At 44.4% G+C, this 15,929-nt stretch overlaps 1 protein-coding gene across 1 annotated transcript in view; it reads right to left on the reverse strand.

The window, feature by feature from the left end:
* Nucleotides 1-15,929, reverse strand: part of LOC311127608 (neural-cadherin-like) — a gene marked incomplete at both ends in the record, with an annotated part of 196,071 nt that overhangs the window by 21,247 nt on the left and 158,895 nt on the right. Inside the window, 5 exons of the mRNA XM_084159431.1 lie at nt 2,605-2,771; nt 3,752-3,932; nt 5,987-6,110; nt 6,590-6,717; nt 10,624-10,751. Coding sequence (XP_084015557.1) covers nt 2,605-2,771; nt 3,752-3,932; nt 5,987-6,110; nt 6,590-6,717; nt 10,624-10,751 — 728 coding nt within the window. The remainder of the gene's footprint in view (nt 1-2,604; nt 2,772-3,751; nt 3,933-5,986; nt 6,111-6,589; nt 6,718-10,623; nt 10,752-15,929) is intronic.

The raw sequence follows: 15,929 nt of genomic DNA on the forward strand, positions 1-15,929 counted from the left end.
CCTCCACCAAATTTCACAGTGGGTGCGAGACACTGTGGCTTGTAGGCCTCTCCAGGTTTCCGTCTAACCATTAGACGACCAGGTGTTGGGCAAAGCTGAAAATTGGACTCATCAGAGAAGATGACCTTACTCCAGTCCTCTACGGTCCAATCCTTATGGTCTTTTGCAAACCTCAGCCTGGCTCTTCTTTGCTTCTCATTGATGAAGGGCTTTTTTCTAGCTTTGCACGACTTCAGCCCTGCCCATAGGAACCTGATTTGAACCGTCCTCGCCGTGCACTTCACCCCAGCTGCCGTTTGCCATTCTTTTTGTAGGTCACTTGATGTCATCCTACGGTTGTTGAGTGACATTCAAATGAGTTGGCGGTCATCCCGGTCAGTAGAGAGTCGTTTTCGCCCTCTCTGTCTGTAGCTTTGTTGTCCCCAATGTCTGCTGCTTGACCTTGTTCTTATGAACCGCCGTCTTTGAAATTTTAAGGATGGAAGCAACCTGACGCTCACTGTATCCCTCTGCCAGTAAAGCCATAATTTAACCTTTCTTTTCCTCACTCAAAACTTTCCTTTTCGACTCTTTTGGCATGGTCAATAGTTATTTTTTTGATTAATATTACTTTTGAGGTACTCTTAGCACTGTTTTTGCCATCCAGCTGGTCCTATTGCAAGACAATAGTGATGACCACAGCAGTGGTTTTTATACTTTTCCCCGTTAAATAAGATTTGGTTCAGGTGATCACCTAATCAGTACCTAATTCAGTAGAATGAGGTGTGCCTGTGTTGGAATTCAACAGACACTGGAATGGAATGGCTGTCATACATGTAGAGATGCTGATTTAAGAAAACTTTGCAGTGGTGTATATATATATATATATATATATATATATATATATATATATATATATATATATATATATATATTTGCAAAAAAAACATATGCGGGATTGGAAGTGATGCAGACAATTACATTGATGGAAGTTACAATCTATCTGCAATATTAAAGCTGATCTACCCCCAATAAAAATAAAAATAAATCATAAAAATATTTTACAAAATAAAAAAAGGCTGTGAATGCTTATGTAACCTCTGTCTTATCACGGTGTACAGTATATTCTCTCTGTGTCCTTCCAGATCAGCAGGCTCTTAATTAATGAATGAAGTAGCTCTCTCATTATACAGTACATTGATCCATGCTACCTACCCATTCACACACAGTGTGTAGGCAGAGGTAGAGAAAACCATAGAGCTATCAGACAATCAGAAACATTTCTGATTGTCTGATACACTAAGGCATCAAGGCATAGGGAGAGAGTAGAGGACATGTGAAAGGTACAATATGTTCCTGAGTCTATATTCAGGCTACCAGACAAGAAGTACTAATTGAGAGGAGGGCTTTTGCTCAAGGCTTCTCCTCCTCTTTGTTGTATTGGTGTTAACAATGTTAAAATGGCAATTATCATCACTATTGTCTTGCTATGCCATCACCAGGGCTAGAAGTGAAAATTAATTATAGCCTACCCATTGGACACAGACGTCAATTCAATGTTTATTCCAAATTGGTTCAATGTTATTTCATTCCACCAGTGTGTGCCCAGTGGGTACCCTTACAGATCAGAGACACCTCTCTGCCAAGAAACCCCAGGAGGCACCTTCTCCTTCCATCCCTCCATCAGGACGGAGGACAAGAAAAACACAGAGGGAATGAAAAAGGAAGAGGGCTACCGCTATGAGGCTTCAAAAACGAGTCACACTGTGAGCTGCGGTAATGAAATCTCTAACCTGCCACTCCAGAGAGCGAGCAGCACATCTCAGAGCTCTCCTCACGCCAGTCTGATAGCATACAGATAATTAATCAGTCACGATTTATAGAGGAGAGCAGAGAGAAAAACTCAAAGCTGCAATCAGCAATCTAAACACGCCACTGTGAGGCAGGTGCAAAAAAAACAAATTTTTCCTAAAACAAGGAGTCCTTGGAGTGTGGGGCGCATCTCAAGCTCCTTCTGAAAGCCTCTGCACGCTGAGCATACATTCAGCCAAGAGAAACACATGCTAATATAGGTCTGATTAAAAGCAAACACTGCGTTACAATGTTGTACTTCTGTTGTGGGTTAATATTGGAGGATGTTTGCAGAATTGGTGCATTTCACACTGGCTGCACACGGAAAACGGCTGACATTTATGTCCCTGTGATGAATCCACTCCCCATGTTGCGACATTGTAGTAAAGATATGTGGATGATGGAGAAGGTTAGAGGATGAGAAGAAATTCCATAAAAACAGCAGTATACATAGCGGATGACACTAATGTTATGATTAACCTCAATCACACAGTTGTAGGGGGTGATGCTGAGAAAAATTTTATGGGCCCATGAAAGCATATTATGAGCTCCCATGGTCGGGACAAACAGAGATATAAAGACAAAAGGGTGAGTCAAAAGAAGAGAGAGAGAGAGAGAGAGAGAGAGAGAGAGAGAGAGAGAGAGAGAGAGAGAGAGAGAGAGAGAGAGAGAGAGAGAGAGAGAGAGAGAGAGAGAGAGAGAGAGAGAGAGAGAGAGAGAGAGAGAGAGAGAGAGAGAGAGAGAGAGAGACATACACAGAAAGCTCAGTCTCACCTCTAAGCGTAGGTATTCGCTCTGTTCCTTGGACAGTAGGCTGAGGATGGCGCTGCCATGTTTGCGGGTCCGGACCAGAACCTGTACCTGGGTCCGCCGGGCTGGCAGAGGAGACGCCAACTGGTAATGAACATGACTCCGCCCATCAAAGGAATACTCTGGAACTTCTGCCAACAAAACACGGAGGACAAGACAATGTGTTAGCTAGACATCTCACCATAAACACGGGACATACTGTATACTGTAGGAGTCTGAACTGGTATTCATCCAGAGTGAATTCAAGAGATACACATACTCTACTACGCCCATTCACAATACTGTTAGTCTAATGATACCCTCCCACGCCTTGATCTTAGATCAAACTCGTGCCCAGGCGTTTCTTTCATCTTCTATTTGACTCCACCAGTCAATTAGTCCTCCCACACCACACAGACACACACATAGACACACGCGCGCGCATACACATACACACACGCGCGCACACACACACACACACACACACACACACACCAACAGACAAAAGACAGTTTCTATCTACAAGCCATCAGACTGCTGAACACTTGAACTGGACTGACCACCTGCTCTGATTCTCTGCACCTTAGCACACATGCACTCACTCACACACACACACGCACACACACACACACACACACACACGCACGCACACGCAGTACATTCATGCTACACACACATCACAACTGCTGCTACCAGACTTATTATGATTGCGAAATACTGCACAATTTAAACACTAAATATTGGTCTATAAATTGTGCCTTCCTGTATTATATTTACCGGTATGCTAAAATGTTTATTCTATTCTACTGAGCCATTTACTTTATGTTCGTATTCTTATCTTCAATTATTTCTTATTGTTGTTGCATTGTCGAGAAGGAACCTGCAAGAAAGCATTTCATTGGACTGTGTATACCATGTGTATCCCATACATACATTGAAACACAGACACACACACACACCTTCCCCATGATAGCTATCTGACTGTACCCAGTCACTCATTAACACATTTGATCTCATTAACATTAATTTAATCTAATCTAACAAATTGAATTATCAATGCACTCACGCATGCACTCCAAACAAGAACTCATCATACACATGTTGGTCTCGGTGCTGGCATTGAGGTACGTACCCTGCTCACACTGATTCCCAGTGTACCCCGGTATGCACTGGCAGCTGAAGGAGCCCCACTCTCCATGGCAGCGCCCCCTAGGGCCACAGGAGGGGATGCCCATGTTGACACAGCTCCCATCCGTAGTCAGACAGCCTGGGGAGCTGCCCACAGAGTCAGCTGGAGTGCCCAAGTCATAGAACTGTGTAGGGGGGAGAGATGGAGAGAGGGCAGAGATGGATGGAGAGGGGGAGTAGGATATGTATGTCAGAGGGAGATATTTACACAGTACGGTGTAAGATAGAAATGGGAGAGAGCAGTAGACAGGGAGAAAGAGAGGCACAGGGATAGAGAGAAGGAAAGAGAGAAGGACAGAACAATTGTTCGTTTTCTAAAAACTGAGGGCATGGTCACCGAAACTTGAGATTACCCTTCAGCACCTTTATGCATTCACCTTTCATGCAATTCCTTGGAATGTAAATAACTGGGTTGTCATAGGATCAAACCAATCTACAGGCACACAAAGGAGCTGTAGGACGGCAATGCTGTGAAAGGACAGGAAAACCTTGAAATCTTAAATCCTGCTCACAATAGCATATCATAAAGGACATGAATATGTCCAATCTCCCCGTTTATGAGTTCCCACCGTTCAGCGGAGCTGGTTGCTCGTAAACCACGGCAGCCGTTGAGCCAATCTGCAACAAGGTACAAATTGGTTCTGACCTCACCATAGAGCTAGGCACTCTAAGTCTAAGCCTTCTTAAGATGGAGGTCAATACTGATTTACAGAGAGTTACTACACACACTCAAAGATCCTAAATCCATCTCTGTGTGTATGTGAGTATGTGTGCAGGTGTGTGTTTGTTGATGTGTGTGAGATGCCAATCATGATAACATTTTTCACCAAACATAATTATCAGACTTTCCCAGTCATGAGTACCCGTCTCTGCCTCACTCAGAAATATAGAGATGGATAGAGAGAGTGGAACAGTGTTGGACAGATGTTGAAGACTAGATTTGCAAATAATTTCCGTATGTGTGGTCCTGTGTGCATAGCGCTCGCAACGGCAGGGTTTTGGGTTCGATTCCCATTGGGCCACCCATATGAAAAATTTATGCATGCATGAATGTAAGTCGCTTTAGGTAAAAGCATCTGCTAAATGGCAAATGTTATATGCAATGTTTTCACAAGTTGCTTTTATAAAGAAAAGACAGAAAATCTGTTTTCATCTACAGATTGCTTTTTCTTCAAATTCAATTTACTGATAATTTATGGGCTCCCGAGTGGCGCAGCAGTCTAAGGCACTGCATCTCAGTGCTTGATGCATCACTACAGACCCCCTGGTTCGATTCCAGGCTGTATCACAACCGGCCGATTGGGAGTCCCATAGGGCGGCGCACAATTGGCCTAGCGTCGTCCGGGTTTGGCCGGTGTAGGCCGTCATTGTAAATAAGAATTTGTTCTTAACTGACTTGCCTAGTTAAATAAAGGTAAAATAAAAATGTAATTCCCTCTTGAAAATGAAAACTGTTATTGCACGGTTGCAGACCCATAGTATAGTTAATCTGTCCCATAGAGAGAAATAGAGAGAGAGAAGCGATGAGAGAGAGTAACATAAATCAACTGTGACAGGGTGGGAAGATGTAGATTCAGAATAGAAACACAATTGAAGTCAAAATATCTGCCCCTTCCCTTCTCTTGCCCAAACATTCACCCCTCCTTCACGCTTGAACAGGTTCAATGGCACAGACTTCCTCCTCTCTCACAAGTTCCACCCACACCCCCAGTGTTTCCACTCTACAATAAGAGGTCTATGAATATTGCATCGAACCTCAGCCCTACGTTTTGTAGCCAGCAGGCAAGCAGGAGAGTGTTTTCGTGTCAAATACCTTTAGTTCCCCGTGTCACACAGTGTCATAGAGTCACATGGGCAAAAGGACCGCTGTCCTCCGCGGTGACGACTGTTGCCATAGTGGCATATCTACCAGTTCAGACTGTGTCTAGTAGATATGCGCTCAATGCGAAGTGTTGTTGGGACAATGTCCCTGACGAAGGTGTGAAAGTGTTTGAAAGCATTTATGCGAGATGCTGTCTGCAGTTTTATAACACCATGCTGCCTGCAGTACAAGTGTAAGTGGTGTAAAGACCACTCTTTACAACTGAGATGTTAAGGTGTTGTAGAATAACTAAATTGCTTCCCATGGCTATTCATGGTGTGTGATGATTGGGAAGAAATACATTGTAGCGAATGTTACCTTGCTGTCGACAATGAGGTTCCGGATGCAGCCAGTAAAGTGTTTGTGTTGTAACTGTGGGTAGACATAGGGCAGGTTCTCATTGACTCCACCCAGCTGTAACACCTGCGTCCCATTCAGATGCCTGGGGAAGAAATGAACAACACTGTCAGTACATCTTTTCATACAACTATCCATCCCCATTTTCTACTGCAGTACTTTTTTCAATCCGTAATTCATTGCCTTGTCCCCCACCAATCTGGTGCTCTGAGTTTGACTACGTGTAAGGTGTGTATTCTGTATAAAGGAGGAGAGAGAAAGAGACAGAGACAGAGAGAGAGAGAGAGAGCGTGAGAGATAGAGTGAGAGAGAGAGAGATAGAGACAGATAGGCAGAGAGAGAGAATGAGAGAGAGAAAGAACGAGAGTGAGAGAAAGAGAGAGAAATAGAGGGAGCGAGAGAAAGAGAGAAATAAAGAAAGAGTGTGAGAGCAAGAAAGACAGAAACAAATAGAGAGAGTAAGAGAGAGAGAGAGAGAGAGAGAGAGAGAGAGAGAGAGAGAGAGAGAGAGAGAGAGAGAGAGAGAGAGAGAGAGAGAGAGCGAGAGAGGTGTGAATAGGCTACCTGTCCAGGTTGGGTGTGATCCCAGTGACCTCGCAGGACGAGTGGTCCTCTGTGGTCAGCCAGCTGCCCACTCCCTCCATCTCCATGACGGTGGCCCCGGCACAGCGGTCCAGTGTGAAGCGTACCTCCTACAGGAGCACATCAGGAATATCAGCACATCGGGAATATCAGCACATCAGGAATATCAGGACATCAGGAATATAAGGACATCCAGATTATCAGGACATCAGGAATATCAAGACATCAGGAATATGAGGACATCAGGAATATAAAGACATCAGGAATATCAGGACATCAGGAATATCAGGACATCCAGAATATCAGGACTTAAGGAATATCAGCACATCAGGAATATCAGGACATCAGGAATATCAGCACATCAGGAATATAAGGACATCCAGATTATCAGGACATCAGGAATAGCAGGACATCAGGAATATCAGGACATCAGATGCTGGCTGGCCCACCAGTCTAATATGAGCTCCATTACTGCCAGTGATACCTTTCTGATATACAGTGGGGAGAACAAGTATTTGATACACTGCCGATTTTGCAGGTTTTCCTACTTACAAAGCATGTAGAGGTCTGTAATTTTTATCATAGGTACACTTCAACTGTGAGAGATGGAATCTAAAACAAAAATTCAGAAAATCACATTGTATTAAGTAATTAATTTGCATTTTATTGCATGCCATTAGTATTTGATACATCAGAAAAGCAGAACTTAATATTTGGTACAGAAACCTTTGTTTGCAATTACAGAGATCATACGTTTCCTGTAGGTCTTGACCAGGTTTGCACACACTGCAGCAGGGATTTTGGCCCACTCCTCCATACAGACCTTCTCCAGATCCTTCAGGTTTCGGGGCTGTCGCTGGGCAATACGGACTTTCAGCTCCCTCCAAAGATTTTCTATTGGGTTCAGGTCTGGAGACTGGCTAGGCCACTCCAGGACCTTGAGATGCTTCTTACGGAGCCACTCCTTAGTTGCCCTGGCTGTGTGTTTCGGGTCGTTGTCATGCTGGAAGACCCAGCCATGACCCATCTTCAATAGTCTTAGGGAAGGAGGTTGTTGGCCAAGATCTCACGATACATGGCCCCATCCATCCTCCCCTCAATACGGTGCAGTCGTCCTGTCCCCTTTGCAGAAAAGCATCCCCAAAGAATGATGTTTCCACTTCCATGCTTCACGGTTGGGATGGTGTTCTTGGGGTTGTACTCATCCTTCTTCTTCCTCCAAACACGGCGAGTGGAGTTTAGACCAAAAATATCTATTTTTGTTTCATCAGACCAATTGACCTTCTCCCATTCCTCCTCTGGATCATCCAGATGGTCATTGGCAAACTTCAGACGGGCCTGGACATGCGCTGGCTTGAGCAGGGGGACCTTGCGTGCGCTGCAGGATTTTAATCCATGACGGCGTAGTGTGTTACTAATGGTTTTCTTTGAGACTGTGGTCCCAGCTCTCTTCAGGTCATTGACCAGGTCCTGCCGTGTAGTTCTGGGCTGATCCCTCATCTTCCTCATGATCATTGATGCCCCACAAGGTGAGATCTTGCATGGAGCCCCAGACCGAGGGTGATTGACTGTCATCTTGAACTTCTTCCATTTTCTAATAATTGCGCCAACAGTTGTTGCCTTCTCACCAAGCTGCTTGCCTATTGTCCTGTAGCCCATCCCAGCCTTGTGCAGGTCTACAATTTTATCCCTGATGTCCTTACACAGCTCTCTGGTCTTGGCCATTGTGGAGAGGTTGGAGTCTGTTTTATTGAGTGTGTTGACAGGTGTCTTTTATACAGGTAACGAGTTCAAACAGGTGCAGTAAATACAGGTAATGAGTGGAGAACAGGAGGGCTTCTTAAAGAAAAACTAACAGGTCTGTGAGAGCCGGAATTCTTACTGGTTGGTAGGTGATCAAATACTTATGTCATGCAATAAAATGCAAATTAATTACTTAAAAATCATACAATGTGATTTTCTGGATTTTTGTTTTAGATTCCGTCTCTCACAGTTGAAGTGTACCTATGATAAAAATTACAGACCTCTACATGCTTTGTAAGTAGGAAAACCTGCAAAATCGGCAGTGTATCAAATACTTGTTCTCCCCACTGTATGTATTATATCTATCTGTACTATATTCTATTGCAAGAAATAACTAACCATACACATGTGAGCATCTAATTTGCTTCTAAAAGGTCCTATTCAATATCTACTCAATACCAGTTTGTATTCAACAAGCATATTCAACTAGTTATTTCATTGCAAACATGCAGGTGGATTCATTTTGTTTGTAAATGGCATACAAACACAATTATAGTGTTTGTATGACACTGTTTATATAATACATTGAACATTTCCAGAATAACCCTGAGGTTGTTTTTCACTACTGGTAGATGAACAAAGTTGTTGTTAGCTCTGTCATACAGCCACAGTGACCATACACAGTAATGTATTCAGGAGGTGCCCATTCTATCTGCATTGAATCCAAACCACTCAAACCCTCCTACTTCTCCAGACTATCTTATGAAAATAGGACTAGTCTAGCAGAGACTGCCCTATCCCATCTGGACAAGAGGAATACCTATTTAAGAATGCTGTTCATTGACTATAGCTCAGCATTCAACACCATAGTACCCTCCAAGCTCATCATTAAGCTTGAGGCCCTGGGTATGAACCCCACCCTGTGCAACTGGGTCCTGGACTTCCTGACGGGCCGCCCCCAGGTGGTGAAGGTAGGAAACAACATCTCCACTTCGCTGATCCTCAACACTGGGGCCCCACAAGGGTGCGTGCTCAGCCCCCTCCTGTACTCCCTGTTCACCCATGAATGGTTGCAGACGACACAACAGTAGTAGGCTTGATTACCAACAATGACGAGACCGCCTACAGGGAGGAGGTGAGGGCTCTGAGAGTGTGGTGCCAGGAAAATAACCTCTCACTCAACGTCAACAAAACAAAGGAGATGATCGTGGACTTCAGGAAACAGCAGAGGGTGCACCCCCCTATCCAAATCGACGGGACCGCAATGGAGAAGGTGGAAAGCTTCAAGTTCCTTGGCATACACATCACTGACAAACTGAAATGGTCCACCCACGCAGACAGTGTGGTGAAGAAGGCGCAACAGAGCCTCTTCAACTTCAGGAGGCTGAAGAAATTTGGCTTGGCACCTAAAACCCTCACAAATTTTTACAGATGCACAATTGAGAGCATCCTGTCGGGCTGTATCACCGCCTGGTACGGCAACTGCACCGCCCGCAACCGCAGGGCTCTCCAGAGGGTGGTGCGGTCTGCCGAACACATTATCGGGGGCAAACTACCCGCCCTCCAAGACACCTACAGCACCCGATGTCACAAAAGATCATCAAGGACATCAACCACCCGAGCCACTGCCTGTTCATCATCCAGAAGGCGAGGTCAGTACAGGTGCATCAAAGCTGGGACCGAGAGAATGAAAAATAGCTTCTATCTCAAGGCCATCAGACTGTTAAATAGCCATCACTAGCACATTAGAGGCTGCTGCTGCCTATTGAAATCACTGGCCACTTTAAGGAATGGAACACTAGTCATTTTAATAATGTTTACATATCTTGCACTACTCATCTCATATGTATATACTGTATTCTATTCTATAATATTCTACTGTATCTTAGTCCATGCCGCTCTGTCATTGCTTGTCCATATATGTATATATTCTTAAATTCCATTCCTTACTAGATTTGTGTGTATTGGGTATATGTTTTGAAATTGTTAGATATTACTTGTTAGATATTACTGCACTGTCGGAGTTAGAAGCACAAGCATTTCGCTACACCCACAATCACATCTGCTAAATACGTGTATGTGAAAAATAAAATGTGATTTGATTTGGCACCACATGTTTACATTAAACTTCCCCCAGAGTTCTATAAGAATGAACAGCATATGGGTAGTGTTGGGGGGAGTAGTGTGTGTGTGTGTCTGTGTGTGTGTGTTGGGGGGTTGGGGTCCCCTGGGTTGGTATAAGCTTGGCAGCAGCTCAGACTTCAGACACCCACCTTACTGTTGCTCCTCACGTCCAGACGGTGCCACCGTCTGTCCGCCACGTTCACGTTGCCTGGCAACTGCAGGACCAGTGTGCCCGAGCCATGGTTTATCTTGAGTGTGGGAGTGCCATCGATCAGCTCTGAGGGGAGAGAGAGGGGAGAGAGAGAGGACACTGACATGAGGTCACACATGGTGGTCACATCCCCAGGGCCTCCTGATGACCATCAAATCCCCATCACGTACTCTCAATGCCAGGGAGGACCAGATACCACCCCACACAGACCACTTTATTCTGGGGCCATCACTTCTGTACCCATTTAATCTGATCACTGCAACCACAGTGAACCACAGTGAACCACAGTCAACTAATCAAAGCCAACTGACCTATGGTCGAAATTCTGTAAGAGTGATGTTTGTTCACCCAACCCTAGGCTAAAGTAAAAACAGGCACCACCTCAATGCTTTCAGCAGTCTGCTCAGAAAGATTACATACTTAAAATTATATTTAAGCTAATAACCTGGGCCAGTATTAGAAATTGAAAAACAACAAGAGTAAAAGGCGCATAGCTAATAGTAATCCAGTTAAATATAACTAACAGTCAGATGTCATCATGCTCACTCCACAATAAGGATTACACAGTGCCTGGTGCTATGCAATTATATTTGCCCCCCACCATAAGACAATAAACATATTAAAAGTTATTCTATTTTCTGACTTAGTCAAATGGGAAATTAAAAATTAATGAACCAGTTAAGACTCATTGTGTGCTTTATACTGTTTGCAAAGGATTGTGGGTAAATAACATGTCAACCAACCACTGTTTCTCCATAAATCAACATGACATCAGTTTAAGAGTTCAGGAGAGAACAGCGCTGTATATATAAACTCTGCATTGCTCTATTTTCTAGGCTCGCAAATGCTCTGTTTTCAACAGAAAGGGTTGTTCTCCCTCTTCTATAGGTCTGTCTTTATCTTGCTTTCGTCATCCTCTTCTCTTACTCCCTGCCTCTCTCCATGACACTCACTCTATCTGGCTTGTCATGTCTTTCTCTTTTATACCCCCAGACCTTTCTCTCTCACTTTCTCCCTCTCCCACCTGTCTCTCTGCAGTGCTCTCACAGTGGATTCCCAGTACGCACCCTGTGCTCAAACAGAGATAACTTTGAGCTAGCAGTAAGTCACTGATGTACAGAGCCCAGCCTAAGCCTGAGTGAAAAGCCCTTTTCATTTGAAAGGCCCACAGTGGCCACCACCATCAGGCAGGAGACTGACACTGTCCCACAGGCTATCTCTGTCTGACGAGGGTCCCGACCCTCCTTGTTGGGACTGACGTGACATTTCAGGAGAAAAGGGGACAGACTGTGGGGTGACAGGTGTGAATGGTGGAGGCTTGGTTGAGATGAAAAGAGAGAGGGAAGGAGAGGAGAGGGATGCCGAGTGCCTGAGAGGAGAACTTCCACAGGCATGGACCGGTTGGGCTGTGCTGTGTTGGTCAGGCAGGGTGGCTGAAGGGAGGGCAGACAGGCCAAATTGGCTTTATATTGTGCCGTATCAAATGATCTTGGACAGGGAGAGTACGCCCGGGTGTACTCAGCTTACTACAAGCTTTTGCTCTTAAACTCCGGTCGGCGGTCACGGCTAATCTCCCCTCCTCATCCCTAATTCATCATGGTCTCCTCCTCGACATCCCTGCAGATGAATCTTCCCTGTCGAGACTCCTGGTGAGGGGAAAGCCAGGGGGTCTCAGCCCCCATAGCATGGCACTCCCGCTTAAATATGAAAAATTGCCTCTTTTCTGAAGGCCTGAAGGGCATATGATTGAGGCAGGGAGCATATGGACTGCATAAACAGCATTACAAATCACTCAGTATATACACATCAGCAGCCCAGCAAGAGAGAAAGAGAGTCTGTGACTGTGGTGCCTTTAATATAAATTGACTGTCAGCAAACACCCCATACCCCCAAGAAACAAGACCCAAACTTAAAAGCGATATTTGAAACGGGCGAGAGCGCTAAAAGACTGTGAAACAGGTTTCTGCAAATTGACCGTAATGTACGTGTCGCACTCAGGGTGTAACTGTATCTCTCTGCTCGCTTTCATCTGCCAGATGCTGTGTCTGCATGTGTGTGTGTGTGTGTGTGTGTGTGTTCGGGGGTTGTGTGTGTGTGTTTGGGGTGGTGGGGGGGGGGGGGGAATTCACCTCATTCTTAGTCAGCCTGTTTCTCAGTTCTTTCTGAGACCACCAACACTAGTACTGCATAAAGCAAAATATCAAAAAATAGTAAAATACAAAATGCCAGAGATGTTTACATTCAGCCGTGTGTTATGATTCTATTTAATATGGGCAAAAAATGCAATAACCTTCCCTGTTATAAATTGGCTTACATGCTGCAAGCAAATTACCATTACGTTCATTGAATTTCCATACCATTACTCAATCATTTTTTGCATTTATTAAGAAAATATGAATTACAAATATAAAAGCTTGATAAATAGGCTGCCATTAGGTCAGAATGAGACAAAGTGAGTAATGACATTTTTTCTGCTCAATTCTTGGAGCTGGAGGCAACTCTTGGCAATGAGGTGTACACCGGATCCCCAGCCGAGCCCTGAGAGCCTGTTTTCCATTCTGCAGGAGTCCGTAATCACCCAAATTTAATTTGTCCGGTTAATTTGTCTATTGATTGGACAAGCTCAGTCCCATGGCTCGTACCCTTGAGAAGGGAGAGCTTACGATAATGAGACTCATTTAACTGTGATCTCACTGGACGTAATCATGTTCCCGCGTACCAGTCAGATTAATAGACCTAGAGGTCAGCGGTCAAAGTCAGGAGACAGCACAGATCTAGATCTCTGGCGTGATTTAGAGAGAAATATAACACATTTAGATTACATTTAGAGGTGAGGACAGACCAATGGGCACTCTAATAGATACCATATGCCCTGCAAACCTACACTATACACAACCATAACTCAATATAATGCTTTCAGTATGAAGCACATAGCTACAGGTGGTTGTAATCTGACACATAATTTCAGACCGGGACAAAGACTATGAGCCATGGAAAAGTTAACAAGCAGAACCAAAGACATCTTCCTCCTTGGTAGGGCAACATCCAGTGCCCTGTCAGGGCCAGAACAAATCACCTCAGACCTGTCCAGTAGTCTCATCCACCACACAGGCCCAGGCTGGGTAGTAACAGACACTGGCTGAATCCCAAATAGTACCCTATTACATTTATAGTGCACTATTTTGTGGTCAATAGTAGTGCTATAAAGGGAATAGGTCCCTGGTCAAGTAGTGCTATAAAGGGAATGATGCCATTCTCTCTAAACCAGGGCTGTTCAATGTCAGTTCTGGAGGGTAGAAACACTTCTGGTTTTCATCCTCTTCTTCTAATAAGTGACTCATTCAGACCTGGAACACCAGGTGAGTGCAATTAACTACCAGGTAGAAACAATAAACAGAAGTGTTTTCGGCCCTCTGGGACAGGAATTGAAAAGCCCTGGTTTAAACGCAGGCTACTTGCCATACTGGCTCGGAGCTCTACCATTTAAAGGGCCAGTGCAGTCAAAATTCAGTTTTTCCTGTGTTTTGTATAATATTGTAAAACAGCAGATAAAACTAACACTGTAAAAGTGTGAAAAAATTTGATAATTGTTATTTCATAATAGTTGCTGGTTGAAAATACAATTCACAAAGGACCTTCTAATCAGCATATTTTGCATGGGTGATGTTTCGGCTTACCTGGTGACATCTCCAGGTGATAAATTAGTTAATAGAGGAATAACAAAAACAGTTCCAAACCTCTCTGCCAATAACAGCTAGTTTTTACTTTCCCCCTCCCCACTCAGACCACTCCCAGACAGTCCTATCAAAATTCTTGCTTGAGAAATAGTTTTTTGCTAAAAAGCTATTTTTGTTTCTATTTGACCATTTTAATGGAAAACTATTACAGTAAGGTACTTAATTGTTACCCCAAATAATTTGATATTGATAAAAAAATGGCTGCATTGGGCCTTTAATCCCAGGGTTCCTGGGGAACAGCGGAGAATGTGGGACATGCAGGGATGTTTTGCAGAGGCAGGTCTGTGCTATCGCACATTAGTGGTGGTGATGCCTAGGTAGAAAGGCCCATGGGGGGAATAAACAGCACAGCACAGCGGAGAACAGACAGTGAGTGGGCAGGGCTGCAGGAGGCAGCCAGCGAGCCGCTCGTCTTTAATATGGAGAGCCGGGCTTGTGAAGCAGTGGAAAATTATAAGGTTTAATAGGTTGCACCGTTAAACAGCGATAAATAATATGATTTAACACAGTTAACCTGTGGGTGAGAGTACAGGGTATGTGTGTGTGTGTGTCTGTATTGGAGAGTAATATAAAGACATTCGGCTAAACTGTTGTTGTCTGTTTCTCCCTTTAAGTCTCAGGCGTCTCTACTTGCCCTCTCCACTCCTTTGCCTTTCTGACATCTCTCCCTCCTGCAATTCAACAATCTTGTTCATCCATCCCTTCAACTCTGAACCAAGTATCTCACCCTCTCACTCCATGTCTCACTGTGTATTTTCTTCTTCTACTCTAACTCTCTCTGACTCCATCCGCAGCTCCATACCGTCTCCCCCACTCTGTATCTAAACTCTCTCTCCATACTTTTTATTCTCTCTCTACCCCGCTATCTCTGTCCTCTCAGGCACAGTGCTGGATTAAGAATAGGAAGCTCATGTGACAGAGACTTTCTAGAATTGTGTCTCTCTTCTTCAGTCTATGTCTCTTCCTCCCCACCCAGCAGCTGTGGAATGGGCTGCTCGGCGGTGGACATTGATGATTTGAATCAGCTGTGTAGTGCTAGGGCAAAAACCAAAATGTGCACCCAGGAGGGGGCCCAGGACTGAGTTTGTGAAACCCTGCAGCATCTGCAGACATCTTTACATCTTCACAGTACAACACACTGACTATGTATCGTGTGGAGACTGCAGACTTGAGACTGTCCTGTGCGTGTTGCGAAAAAACTTTGAAACTTGACACTTGAACCTTCTACTGTATCCTTTCTCCTTTGTATCCCATTCAAACACATGTACACACACACACACACACACACACACACACACACACACACACACACACACACACACACACACACACACACACGCACGCACGCACGCACTCATGCACACATGCACACATGCGCAAACACACACACACAAAATGTCTTCCAGCATTGAATCGAGTGCTAATACTCAAAAGCAGACATAATATGAAATTGAACCACAAACACGTACACACAAACAACTTATGTTATTTACTCCAGACCTCAACT

This window comes from Coregonus lavaretus (genome assembly GCF_964263955.1).
Source record: "Coregonus lavaretus genome assembly, chromosome: 4".
Lineage (NCBI taxonomy): Eukaryota > Metazoa > Chordata > Actinopteri > Salmoniformes > Salmonidae > Coregonus > Coregonus lavaretus.